General features: G+C 34.1%; 1 protein-coding gene across 11 annotated transcripts in view; it reads left to right on the forward strand.

Moving 5' to 3' along the window:
• DLG1 (discs large MAGUK scaffold protein 1) overlaps positions 1 to 13,982 on the forward strand; it is a 241,778-nt gene that overhangs the window by 213,020 nt on the left and 14,776 nt on the right. For all 11 annotated transcript variants that reach the window (XM_081831903.1, XM_081831904.1, XM_081831902.1 and 8 more), the window contains 4 exons: positions 4,452 to 4,493; positions 7,013 to 7,063; positions 7,961 to 8,062; positions 8,304 to 8,476. In XM_081831903.1, the coding sequence (XP_081688029.1) occupies positions 4,452 to 4,493; positions 7,013 to 7,063; positions 7,961 to 8,062; positions 8,304 to 8,476 (368 nt within the window). The remainder of the gene's footprint in view (positions 1 to 4,451; positions 4,494 to 7,012; positions 7,064 to 7,960; positions 8,063 to 8,303; positions 8,477 to 13,982) is intronic.

Raw genomic sequence — 13,982 nt, forward strand, 5'->3', positions numbered from 1 at the left:
TTACTATATTGATATTGTTATGGATGATAATTACACCTCGGCCATATCTTATTTCCATCTCTCATTTTGACAGTTGGGATTTGAGAAGAGAAACAAATGAAAAATAGTAACTGATTATCAGACAATGTCCTTTAGAAAAGGATTTAATTTTCTGGACAGAGACTTAAGATCCCTTGAATGATGGGTTTTGTGCTTCATCTCACAGGAACTAAGATAATTTATTCACCTGGTAACTTGATGATCAAATGAGGGAGACAGGAAGATATCAGTAAAAATTCTAAACCTGGATAAAACAGATGACTAACAGTTGACAAGGTGCCAGTTATTATACAACAGAAAATGCTGGGGAAAGGGTGGTCAGGGACTTTATTCGTAGCCTCAGTAATCTATATTCTAAAGTTCCAAATACAGGAAATAAACTAAGCAGAATCCTGTGAGATTTTAATAGAAAGAAATAAGTGTGACTCATATAGGTATTCATCAAGCCTTGTTGAAACAGGACTCATGAAGGGACTGAGAAGAAAAGGCATAAATTATTTCAGAGAAACAAACCTGATGAAGAAATGGAATAACACTGAATATCAAGAAAGATGTACATCTGCATGTAATTTCATATAACCTGTGAAAAATAGGGTATTTAACTGAAAAGGAGAGAAACAAAAGTGTGATACCCTGAACACTTTTCATAGACATGAACTCAGTGATTCTACAAAAGAGAATCAAATAAATCATTGATTTGCCCTGTTGAGAGTAGAGGAAACAATGAGAGAATTTGCCTTTCCAATCCTAATTTTGACTAACAACTAACTAGAATATGATGGAAGTGTGAAAGAATGCAAGTAAATCGTCATAGCTTGTGAAAAGCTAGAAATAGAAACGTGTACAACTTGTAATCTTAAGGCAACTTTGAAAAAGGTGAAAAGGAAAAATGTAAGATTCCTTTAACAGAGAACTAAAAAGAAATAAGTTTAGGAGGGGCTGTGTAAGGTGCTCAGAAGTGAAATCATGATATACAGTTACAGACGAGGTTTGTACCTATAGCTCAATTTTTACAGCTTTCCATTTTGTAGAACACCTCAAAAACTCTGTCAGGCACATAAGAAAGAGATACGTAATGGGAAGCCTTTCTTATCTCAGAGACTTACAGAAATAAAGTTGTGTGGAGTTCTTAGATGCCAAAACCAGACTTATTTTTATTTGTATAAAGAATAAGTGTAAGAGTAGTACTATGGCTTAAGATGGGTGATGTGTAGGTAGTAGTTAGGGAGAGCAAAGAAAAGGCATATGATACCTTCTCAGGAAGAAATGTTTGATTAGAAAGGGGAGACTTGGTTAGATTTGAAGTGGCTGTGGTCATCAAACATCATAAACAAAATCAAAATTAAAACTTAAAGAATATACCATGTATGTCAAAGGGATAATATCTTTACGAATTTCTAACAGATCAGTAAGAAGCAGACTAATTCTTCATTTGATAACTGAACAAAGGATGTGAGAAGAATGCTCAAAAGATAACAAATGAAATGAGTATATAAAATACTTAATGTCCCCAGTAAGCAGTAAACAAAATGATAATTTCTACCCATCATCTTGACAGACATTTCTTTTAAAGGAGAACTCAGTGGTAGAGTTGTATGAAATGACTAGTTTTAATATATTAACATTATGCATATCTGGAAAAGTGTATCTTTTGACCTACTAATACCTCTTCAAGGAATTATCCTAAGTATGTAGTCAGAGATAGAGATAAAGGTTTATATATCAGGAAGTTTATTTTAATTTTATTGAGAAATTACAGTCAAAAAAATTTGAAACCATCCTAAAATATCTTTATATTTAGGAAGTGGTTAATGAAGTATGATTTATCTGTATTTTGTAATATCATATAACCATTGAAAATCATATTAAAACATGACATGGGAAAATGCTCATAATATAAATGAAAAAAAAGAATATGAAACTGCATATTATTATCTAAGACTTGTAAATAAACATATATTTAGGGCTATTTTGAATAGTGTTGCTTTGAACATTCTTCCACATGTCTTTTGGTCAACATATATATGTCTTTCTGTTGGGGAAATAGCTGGGAAAAGAATTGCTGGGTCATACATACATACATCTGTGGGGCTTTAGTAGTTACTGCCAAATAGTTTTCCATAGTGGTTGTACCAATTTCGCCACCCTCAGTAGTATATGAGTTCCAGTTGCTACTTACCTTCTCTGTGTTTGGCATATCTGTTTTTGGGTTTTTTTCATTATAGCCATTCTGGTGGATGGTAGAGATATCTGTTGTGGCTTTATTTTGCATTTCGCTGATAAGTAATTACAGGGGAAAATTACAGGGAAAACTTGAACACCTTTTTATATGTTTACTGGATATTTGAATACCTTTTTTGGTGAAGTTTCTTAAAAAATGTATTTTAATTATCAAGAAGAAAGCATTTTACCTTTCTAATAAATATTCCCGCATAGTGATGATGTTATTCCAAGGGCCGTGCTTTGAATAGCAAAATTTTATTGTAGTTACATATAAGGATACGTGAAAGAACTTGAAGAATTTGATTGCATAACAGCTATCGGTAATCTTAGAGAACTTGAGATGAGTAGGAGAAATCCCCAGAAAAGACAGAAGAGATTTGTAGTAGCTTTAACTTTTTACTGTATAACATGCCAAATATATTCAATAGTAGAAAAATAGTAAATTAAAGCCTGCAAGTATTCATTTACCCAACTTCTGTAATTGTCAGCTCATGGTTAATTTTGTCTCTTCTATACTCCCACTTACTCTCCCCCTTCACTCCATTGCAGTAACTAATGTTTCTCTCTTTTATGTATTAGAGATTGTAGAGTACAATACTAATCCTAATACAAATTTATAAGAATTTTTTTTTATGTGTCGTTCCTACTTTGGGGAATGAATTTTAAGGAAATAGGACAAGAGATTAAAAAGTTGTATAAATGAAGACATTCCTAATTATTGATGTTGGTGGAAAACAATTTAAAGCAAAGTAAGATGTCTGAGTAATAAGTAGTAAGGTAAATTATGATTTATCAGTTCAATAGAATATTATGCAACAATTTAAAATGATTATTTCGAAGTACATTTAACATGGGAAGAAATTTTTAAATACAGACTTTTAAAAAACATCATTTTACATGTGCTTGTCATATGTTATTCAGTCTTACAATTTTTAATGTCCCTGCTATATTTAAAATATTTATAATCATGATTAAGAAAGTTATATCCTTACACCTGAAACTAATCCAACATTGTATGTTAACTATACTGCAATTTTAAAAAAGGAAGAAAGAAAATTATATCTTGTCTTTGCAGGTTAGAATAACAGATTTATTTTTCACCATGACAGCAGTTCAAGAACTATTATCTTCATTTGAAATCTTAAATTCTACCATTCTCAGAACTTTTCAGTAGTGCATCTTGATTTTAGGAGACTCTGTGGGTGGTATGGTACAGCAGATATTTCTCCTCAAGCTGTTTTCTTACCCCTTAAAATTTTTTTTCGTTTGCCTCACATAAGAAATTTAGATTTCACTTTCTCCTGTGGAAAATTTTGTTTTTTAGTTTTTATAATTTATTTTATTTTATTTTATTTTATTTACTCTGGAGATACTTATTGAGAGAACATTCAAGATTACATTTACATGGGAAGAGTACCTGGTGTTTATGGAACAATCAAGTTATGAAATGGGGTCACTTTCAAGGAGAGACCAGGCAATTTGCAAGTAGATGTATTTGCTTTATCTTTTTTGTTTTGCAAAGCAGCCATTGTCAATTTTATCAAAACAGAGCTTCTCAGAAATACTAGTCTATTTTAAAATACAGTCCCACCTTCTAGAATTCCCTTCCGTTTGACTTTTTTTTTTGGAACATATGCATCTGTGACATCTAAAATGTTTTATCTGTATGATCTCAGAGACCTGGATTTTCATTTCTCTTCAGGAACAAGAAAGAAGCTGAACTAAAAGCAAGATCACTTATTTTTTTAAGACATCCCTTCATTAAAATGGGCATCTGTTTGCTCAAATATAACTTGTCTCTTTTGTTGGTCATTACTGTTTCATAAATTAAATGGTGCCAACTGCATTTTCTCCTTTGGGGTTCTATGTCTACATTTGGACTAATTTAGGATCACTTTGCCCTCTTTGTCATATTCTACTTGATTATTTTCCGTAGATTTTGTTCATAAACTGTGTTGTACAGAAATGGAGCATTGTCCTTAATTACATGATTTCTTTTCTTCCTAATTCATATTTGGGGAAAAAAAATTTTTCAAAGAAAATCAAAAATGCTTTTTAAAAATTCTTTGAGTATGTGTATTTATATCTCAACATTTTGTAATGTCGCCTTGTGTTTATTTTGATAATTTGCTTTTTTAAACTCATGACACTGTGTTTTCTTTATTTTTTCCATTGTCCTGCAATTTCAGAGCATATAACTTCTAATGCCAGCGATAGTGAAAGTAGTTACCGTAAGTGTTTTAAGTTACTTTTCTTTTGTAATCACAAGTAATATATATCCTTTGGGAGTTTTTTGTCTTAGTGATATATTCTAAAAACTGAATATCAGATGCTTAACATTTTAAAATCACAGAGAGCCAAGTAAAATTCTGAATTGAAAAATAAAGTCATACTATGTACAAAAGTTAACAAAGTTCCAAAATTTTAATAAAACTCTAAAATCCTCTTTACAAACAGTGCTATTTGTGTACATAGTACGTGTGTGTGTGTGTGTGTGTGTGTGTCTTTTACAAGAAAATATCTAGTTAAATGAGGGATAAACTTGCATTTTGCCATTTTCTTTAGTAAATCTGTTTTTAATATGAGCATTAAAATGTTTTTCAAGGGGCGCCTGGGTGGCTCAGATGGTTTAGCATCTGCCTTAGGCTCAGGTAATGATCCCAGGCTCCTGGCTCAGCAGGGAGCCTGCTTCTCCCTCTCCCACTGCCTCTCCCCTGCTCATGCTCTCTCTCTGTATCTCTCTGTCTCATATGAATAAATAAAATCTTCAAAAAAAAATTTTTTTAATAAAATGTTTTTCAGTAATGCTAAATTACAGTTAGCTTTATTTCCTTTTTTATTCTTTGTCACCAATAATGATCTAGATCAAGTTATTATTGTTTACTACCAGCTTCTGGTGAACCTAAATGATGAAGGAAAAATTTTCAACAGTTGCTCATACAATACTGATTTCCTTTTTGGTGTGCTTATGTTACATTTTTGCTCTTGTTAAGTGAACTATACAAGCATCTGGAGTTTTTTAATAGATTTGGACATGGGGGGAGTACATGAATATTATCAGTTGTGGTTCCTTAAAAATTAAAATTGCTTTTCTAACTTTTTTTTTACTGCTGTCTAATATGAAAGTAATCTTGATTACAGATGAGTATGGCTGCTCAAAAGGTCCATCCTGTTAATATCAGTCTCTGATATTTTTCATGTTGACAATATATACTTTTAACCCTCATTTGATTGGTTGTTATTTTTTGCATAATAGTTACATAATGATTTTCTTTTTTTGGTGTGGGAATGTGATTTCTTGTTAGTGTTTTATTAACATATAATCAGAACTCACCATAGAGTAGTTGAGTAACTTTCTAGACTTAAAAAAAAAAAAAAAAAAGAGGTAATGAAAGTATATACTGTCTGTCTCACCATTTGCATGAATTATTAGGTGTGGAATATTCAAATTGCATGTTTTTGCTAATATGTAAACCCTGTTTTACGTACAGTATTTTTAAAAGCAGCTTGTTAGGTATGTTTTTTATATATTATGACAATAAAACAGTAAAATACACTTTTAAAGCAGGAAAGAACACTTTTAAAGCAATGAAATACACTTTTAAAGCCAATATATGAGTTTAAAAGATCTACAGCTGCATACATATGATATAAACCAGTGCCATATTTAGTGAAAAAGTTGTTATAGAATCTTGATAATCAAGGAGAAAATCCTCAAATATGTTATCCAACATTGATTGTTTTCATTGAACCACTTGAAGTAACAGTCCTTCCTAGTTTGTTCTCTATACGTGTGTGTGTGTGTGTGTGTGTGTGTGTGTGTGTGTTAAGAACTGGAATTTTTAAGTCTTTCAGTTCCTTTTGCTGAGTCAAGATACAATTTGTAGAGTTTTTTATTGACGATATTTTAAGCTCTAAACCTTTAACTTAATCTTAGAGGATTTAACTTCTAAAGTGCTTTCAAGTCAAAGCAAAATATATCTTATTTCATTTGCTATCTATGTGATTCATAGTTGGAGTGGGAAGGGAAGGATTCAGTTTTATCCAAAGCTTTTTTTTTTTTTTTGAAGATCTAATTGGCTTTATTAAGCAATTAATGAATTGTGCAGCATCCCATTCCAGCAAGTAGAAGGGAGCACCCTTATCTAAAGCTTTTTAAATTCATTTTAAATGTTATTTTTAATTGAATAAATGAATTATTAGAGCAGTTAATTTTTTTCATCAGTGAAATAGTGACAACAGTTTTACCTTTACATTACAATTTTTTATTATAGTTATAATTATAAAAATATATATATATCCTGTTAAATATTACATCTGGTGGGACCAAAACATCAGCATATTCTTAATAGCAGTAAATTACATAAATACTCACATATGTAGAACTTTTCATTAAAGTACTTATCTTTAAGAGACTTAATAGTTCTTAACTTATAAATAAAAATTAGTATCACATACATGATGTCACAAATGAAGGTTTTAAATAGATCTAATGATAATTTAAAACACAGGATAACAGAAAGGTAGTTGTTAAATAGCACATTTATATTGTTTTTACATGTATCAAACTTATCCTTATGACTTCATAATTTGCTACCTTTTTAACTTAATCTTGCCATAAATAAAGTACCTTTTTCTACATATTTGCTATTTTCTGAGGAAAGTCCTAGCAATTTATATGTTATGTATGAAGAATTAAATTAGCATTAGTTATCTTAATAGATTTTCTCATCTGTATTTTGACTAATAGGTGGTCAAGAAGAATATGTCTTGTCTTATGAGCCAGTGAATCAACAAGAAGGTTTGTGAAGCCTATTGATGTTTTATAATCTTCTAGAAAAATATACTTCTTAGTTTAGAAAATAGGTCTAACTCCTACCTCAAAATAATGTTTTATTAGAATTTTGTTATATTTTTTTCTGTAAGTATATATACAGAAATTTGCTATATGTATTTTATGAAACATGGTTTAGTTCACAGTATGTTGAAATCTAGTCATTTTATATTGTTTTATAATGCTGTTTTATTTCCTAAGCAACTTATTTCTAGTGCTCATGGTAGTGTCACTGTCCTTCAGTGACCCTTGTTCAAAATTTTGGAAACATCTTTGATCTTTCTGTTTTTCATCTCCCTTGTCCAGTTTCTAGGCCCTATTTATCTTCTCTCATATCTTCCTTATTTATAATCTTCTTTTCATCCTTCCTACCATAATGTTAATTCTGGTTCTTACTATCAATCTCCCTGTTTCTAACATGATCCCTTACAATCCAGTGTAAGGTGTAATCCACTTCTATTAGATCATCTTTCTAGATCACGACTGTGATTATATCAACTCTTATGCCCAGTTTCTCTTTTGCCCTTCTTTGATCTGCTTCCTAATAATTTCTACTTCAAAAAGGATCAGTAAAACACTAAACTGTGTTTTCTTATTTGTAATGAGGTGATATTAGCAATGTATAGAAACACTGCTAAAATTCTGAATTTAACTTGGTTGAGTTATCAAGTGTATGACTTCCAATAGGAGACTGACTTGTTTAAGATCTTAGTAAAGGTTTATAAACTGGCAAGTTAGGCATCATTGATGAGAAAAGAAAAAAAATTTTTTTATAATATTTAAGGATACTTTTGTTCTCTGGTCTGAAGTACATTGATGTTTGTTGAATATTTATTCCTTTTAACATGCAGTTTATCTTTATAGTTAATTATACTCGACCAGTGATCATATTGGGACCTATGAAAGACAGGATAAATGATGACTTGATCTCAGAATTTCCTGACAAATTTGGATCATGTGTTCCTCGTGAGTAACCCACATAAAAATTGTTAATTATTGCTCTTAACATTTTGTCATCATGTGTGGTAAAAGTAAACATTACCATTTTTTAATGGTTTATACTAAGTTATCAGTTATTCCTCCATATTATTGTCCCTTTTTAAATTTCAGTTAATTGCCATTGTGTTGAACTTTACTATTATTGAAGCAGAAAATGGATTTGTTGTGTTTAATACTAAACACTTCCTCAAGTTATTTTCTATTAAAGATACAACTAGACCAAAACGAGACTATGAGGTAGATGGAAGAGATTATCATTTTGTGACTTCAAGAGAGCAGATGGAAAAAGATATTCAAGAACATAAATTTATTGAAGCTGGCCAGTATAACAACCATCTATATGGAACAAGTGTTCAGTCTGTGCGGGAAGTAGCAGAAAAGGTAAGCACCAGGGGTGCCTGGCTGGCTCGTTCGGTAAAGCATGCAACTCCTGATCTTGGGGTTGTAAGTTTGAGCCCTATGTTGGGTGTAGAAATTAGTTAAAAATAAAAGCTTTAAAAAAAAAGAAAAAGGCACCAAAGTGATCCCAGAATATACTTTCTAATCTGATTGCCTTCGACAGTATAAAAGAATGATGGAATAGAAACTTCTAGTTCATATTTTTGAAAAAATATAGATGTTATAGCATTGCTCATTTTTAATTAATATTATGAATTTATTCAACTGAATATTTAATTGTGGTGGCTTAGAAAAATGCATACAAAATGAAGTAGATCAGGGGTACTAGGTGGCTCAGTTGGTTAAGCATCCGACTCTTGATTTTGGCTCAGGTCATGATCTCAGGATCATGAGATCAAGCCTCACATCAGGCTCCACACTGGGCATGGAGCCTGCTATTTTAAGGTTCTATACATTTGCTAGACATAGACCTTGTATTTAGCAATAGCTTTCTAACATCTAGCATAATTAAAGAGCTAAGACCAGTAGTGTTCATCAATAAAAATGAACCAGATGTTCAAGATAAGTCTAGTTGCTCCTGTACAGAGACTAGATAAAAATTTCTCCTGGAGAGTCATATTTAATTAACAAGCGTAAAAAGTACTCAGCAGTACTGTAACAGCAACAGATTTTCTTAAAACACCCTTCAGAGTAGTCTGATGATATATTAACATTGGGTTAAAGCAGTTTTATGGTGAAGCCAAAACATTGTACTCCAGACACACTGCTATGCTTAAATTACTTTTTGGGCCTGGAAAATAAACATCAACAAATTGTCTTATACCTTTAAAACTAGTAGTTTAAGACCCAGTAATGGAATACCTATAAAACATAAAGCAGTAAGGGCGCCTGGGTGGCTCAGTTGGTTGAGCGACTGCCTTCGGCTCAGGTCGTGGTCCTGGAGTCCCGGGATCGAGTCCCGCATCGGGCTCCTTGCTCAGCGGGGAGTCTGCTTCTCCCTCTGACCCTCCCTCCCTCATGCTTTCTCTCTCTCTCAAATAAAGGAATAAAATCTTAAAAAAAAAAAACATAAAGCAGTAATTCAGTATCTCAGTTTTCCATCTGTAAATACTACTTTTTTTTTTTTTAAAGATTTTATTTATTCACAAGAGACAGACAGAGGCAGAGGGAGAAGCAGGCTCCCTGCTGAGCAGGGAGCCTGATGCGGGACTCGATCCCAGGACCCTGGGATCATGACCTGAGCCGAAGGCAGACGCTTAACCATCTGAGCCACCGAGGTGCCCAATACTACTTTTTTTATATGAGAGGTTTGGTTAGCTCTGATCAGTTTTAAAAATTGAAAAAATGGAGGTGTCCAGTGATGCCAAGAGTTTGGGAAAATAGGAAATCTTAGATAGTGGGGATATAAATTAATAGAACTTCTTTTGAGAAGAGTTTGGCTCATACCCTATGACTCAAAAATTTACTTTTTTTTTTTTTAAGATTTATTTATTTATTTTAGGGAAAGAGCGAGAGCATGAACAGGAGAGGGAGAGGGAGAAAGAATTTCAAGCAGACCCCACACTGAGTGTGGCGCCTGACTTGGGGCTGGATCTCACAACCGACCTGAGCCAAAACCAAGAGTCGGATGCTTAACTGACTGTACCACCCAGGTGCCTCTCAAAAATTTACTTCTTGGTATCTAAGTAGAAATTTACTCAAGAGGATCATGTATAAAGGTGTTCATGGTAGCTCTTTATAATAGTGAAAAATTGGAATCAACAAAGGGGAGAGTCATAATTATTACTTACTCATGCAGTGGGATATGGCAGCTAGAGTGAATAAACTATAATATTCACTAGAGAGGTGTATCTACATTAATAAATCTCAAAAAAGAAGATATACAATATGATACTATTTATATAAACTAAAATAACAAAACAGCCTGTATAGTTTATGGATACATATTTAGTAAATATAAAAACGTTCATGGGAATGATACACATCTACTTCAGAAGTATACATAGACACTATACAGTGGTTTTCCTTTGGGAGGAGAAGGAAAGAAATTGTACCTTTAGCTTTATTTATAACGTTGTATTTCTTTTAAATTTTTTAAAAAAGTAAAACTGCATCCTCATCCTACCTGAAAGATAATGTGCAAACTTCAAATTACTGATAAGTGGAAAAGTAAACACCAAGTCACAGCAAGTTATTTCTTTTTTTTTTTTAAGATTTTTTTTTTTTTGACAGAGAGAGACACAGCGAGAGAAGGAACACAAGCAGGGGGAGTGGGAGAGGGAGAAGCAGGCTTCCCGCAGAGCAGGAAGCCCAATGAGGGCTCGATCCCAGGACCCTGGGATCATGACCTGAGCCAAAGGCAGACACTTAACGACTGAGCCACCCAGGCGCCCCTAAGATTTTTTTTATTTGACAGAACAAGCTGGGGGAGCTGCAGGGGGAGAAGCAGGCTCCCACTGAGCAGGGAGCCCGATGTGACCCTGCATCCCAGGACTCTGGGATCATGACCTGAGCCGAAGGCAGGCACTTAACTGACTGAACCACCCAGGTGCCCAGCAGCAAGCTATTTCTTACAAACCATGTAGAGAAGAAAATATCAGAAAGTCCCACAAAGTAGAAATATTACAAATAATACTCTGATCACAAAACAGTAAAGCTATAAATGATTAGAAAATCAAAAACAGGCCCAGCAAACTAGAAATTTTAAAACTGTTAACTCTTATGTGAAAGAGAAAATACAAAATAAAATTACAGATTTTCTTAATAATGAAAACAGTACATATCAGAATCCATGGGATACATTTAAAACAGTGATCAAAGGAAAATTCATAGCCTTAAAAACTTCCAGGCAAAAATGATTAAGAGTAAATGCCAGGTGTAAAAGGCTAGAAAAAGAGAAAGGGAGGACATAATGTAAATAAAAACAAATTATGTGATAAGCAGAAGAAAGGAAATTATAAAAATCAGAAAATAGGAAAGCAATACGTAAAATAAGTGAAACCAAAAACTAGTTATTTGAGAAGATCAAAGTCATTGATAAACCTTTAACTGGACTGATCAGAAATAAAAGGAGAAAAGGCAACAAATTACCAATATCAGGAATTAGAGAGATGACAGAATTTATAAATATTAAAAGAAAAATCATAAAATCATCTCTGTAGTTCAGGAAAAGCATTCAGCAAAATCCAACACCCATCAGAAACATGTCAAGAATATCCATTTTTACCACTTTGTTTTCAGCATTATAGTAGAGGTCCTAGCCAGTGCAGTAAGTTCAAAGGAAGTAAGAACAGTTGCCCAGATTGGAAAGGAAGAAGTAAAATTGTGTTCATTTGCAGATGATATGATTGTCTATGTTAAAAATCTGATAGAATCTACCCAAAAAACTACTAGAATTAATAAGTTTAGCAAGAATGAAGGATACAGTATAATTCATTATACAAAAGTCCGTTGTATTCCTATGTACTTAGACCAGTCATAAGTTGAAATTTTGAAAAACAACATTATTTACAGTGGCATCAGAAAATATTAAATACTTAAGAGAGAAATCTAACAAAAGATTTACAGATCAGTACACTAAGAACCACAGAGCATTGCTGAGAAAATTAAAGACCTAAATAAATGGAGAAATATATCATGTTCATGGTCTCTAAGCCTTAATATTATTTAGACGTCAGTTGAACTTTTAGACTTAGTACAACCCCAATAGAAAATGGCATGCTAATTCTAAAGTTCATAGGAAATGCAAAAATTTAGACTAGCCAAAACAACTTTGAAAAAAATCGAAGATATGAAGGACTTATAGTACTTGATTTTGAGACTTATAAAAATACAATAATCAAGGGCGCCTGGGTGGCTCAGTTGGTTAAGCGACTGCCTTCGGCTCAGGTCATGATCCTGGAGTCCCTGGATCGAGTCCCGCATCGGGCTCTCTGCTCGGCAGGGAGCCTGCTTCTCCCTCTGACCCTCCCCCCTCTCATGTGCTCTCTCTCTTTCTCTCATTCTCTCTGTCTCAAATAAATAAATAAAATCTTTAAAAAAAAAAAAACAATAATCAAGATAACTATGGTACTGGCATGAAGACAGACAGGTAGATCATCAGGACATACTAGAGAATCCTTAAATGGACCCACAGTATATATGGACAACTGTGGACAAAAGTGCAAAGGCAGCTCAGTGGAGAAAGGGATAGTCTTGCGGTGCCTGGGTGGCTCAGCTGGTTAAGCATCTGCTTTTGGCTCGGGTCATGATCTCAGGATCCTGGGATCGAGCCCTGCATCAGGCTCCCTGCTTAGCAGGAAAGACTTTCTCCCTCTCTCTCTGCTGCTCCCCGTGCTTGTGCTCTCTCACGCACTCTGTCAAATAAATAAAATCTTTTAAAAAGAAAAAGTTTTTTCAACAGATGGTGCTAGAATGATTGACTAGCCATGCCTCACATCATATACAAAAGTTAACTAAAAATAGGGCGCCTGGGTAGCTCAGATGGTTAAGCGTCTGCCTTCAGCTCAGGTCATGATCCCAGGGTCCTGGGATCGAGTCCCGTGTCGGGCTCCCTGCTCCTTGGGGAGACTGCTTCTCCCTCTGCCTCTCTCTCACTCTCTCTCATGAATAAATAAATAAAATCTTTTAAAAATATTTAAAAATAGATCAGAAATGTAAAGCCTAAAACTAAAAACTTTGTAGAAGAAAACATAGAAAAATCTTCATAACTTTGGGTTTGGCAAAGATTTCTAAGATAGTATACCAAAAGCACAATCCATAAAAGAACCGTCTTACTATCTGTATCCTTTTGGTCCCAACTCTACTAAGTGAGAATATAAAATGATACAACCACTTTGAAAAACAGTTTGGGGGTGCCTGGGTGGCTCAGTCAGTTACTCATCCAAATCTTGATTTCAGCTCGGGTCATGATCTCAGAGTTATAAGACTGAGCCTGGCATCGGACTTACACTGGGCATGGAGCCTGCTTAAGATTCTGTCTCCTTCTCCCTCCGCCCCTCCCCTACCTACCTGCCATGCCCCATGTGTGCAGGCGCTCCCTGAATGAATGAATGAGATTTAAGAAAAACAGTTGCCTAGCGTATGATCCATTTCTGGATATTTACCCAAGAAAAAAGAAAGCATAGGTCCATACAAAGATACCTATAATAACGGGAGACCAGTGGTTGCGTGGGAAAGGACTAGAGGGAGAAGTTTCAAAGAGGCATGAGGAAACTTTTGAGGATGACTAATATGTTTATTATTTTGATTTTGATGATGATTTCAGGGTATATACACATGTCAAAACTTAAATTGTGTACTTTAGGGGCACCTGGGTGGCTTGGTTAAGAGTCTGCCTTCAGGGCGCCTGGGTGGCTCAGTTGGTTAAGCGACTGCCTTCAGCTCAGGTCATGATCTTGGAGTCCCTGGATCGAGTCCCACATCGGGGTCCATGCTCGGCAGGGAGTCTGCTTCTCCCTCTGACCCTCCCCCCTCTCATGTGCTCGCT

This window comes from Leptonychotes weddellii, chromosome 1 (genome assembly GCF_054177405.1).
Source record: "Leptonychotes weddellii isolate Sample4059 chromosome 1, ASM5417740v2, whole genome shotgun sequence".
NCBI classification, from domain to species: Eukaryota; Metazoa; Chordata; class Mammalia; order Carnivora; family Phocidae; genus Leptonychotes; species Leptonychotes weddellii.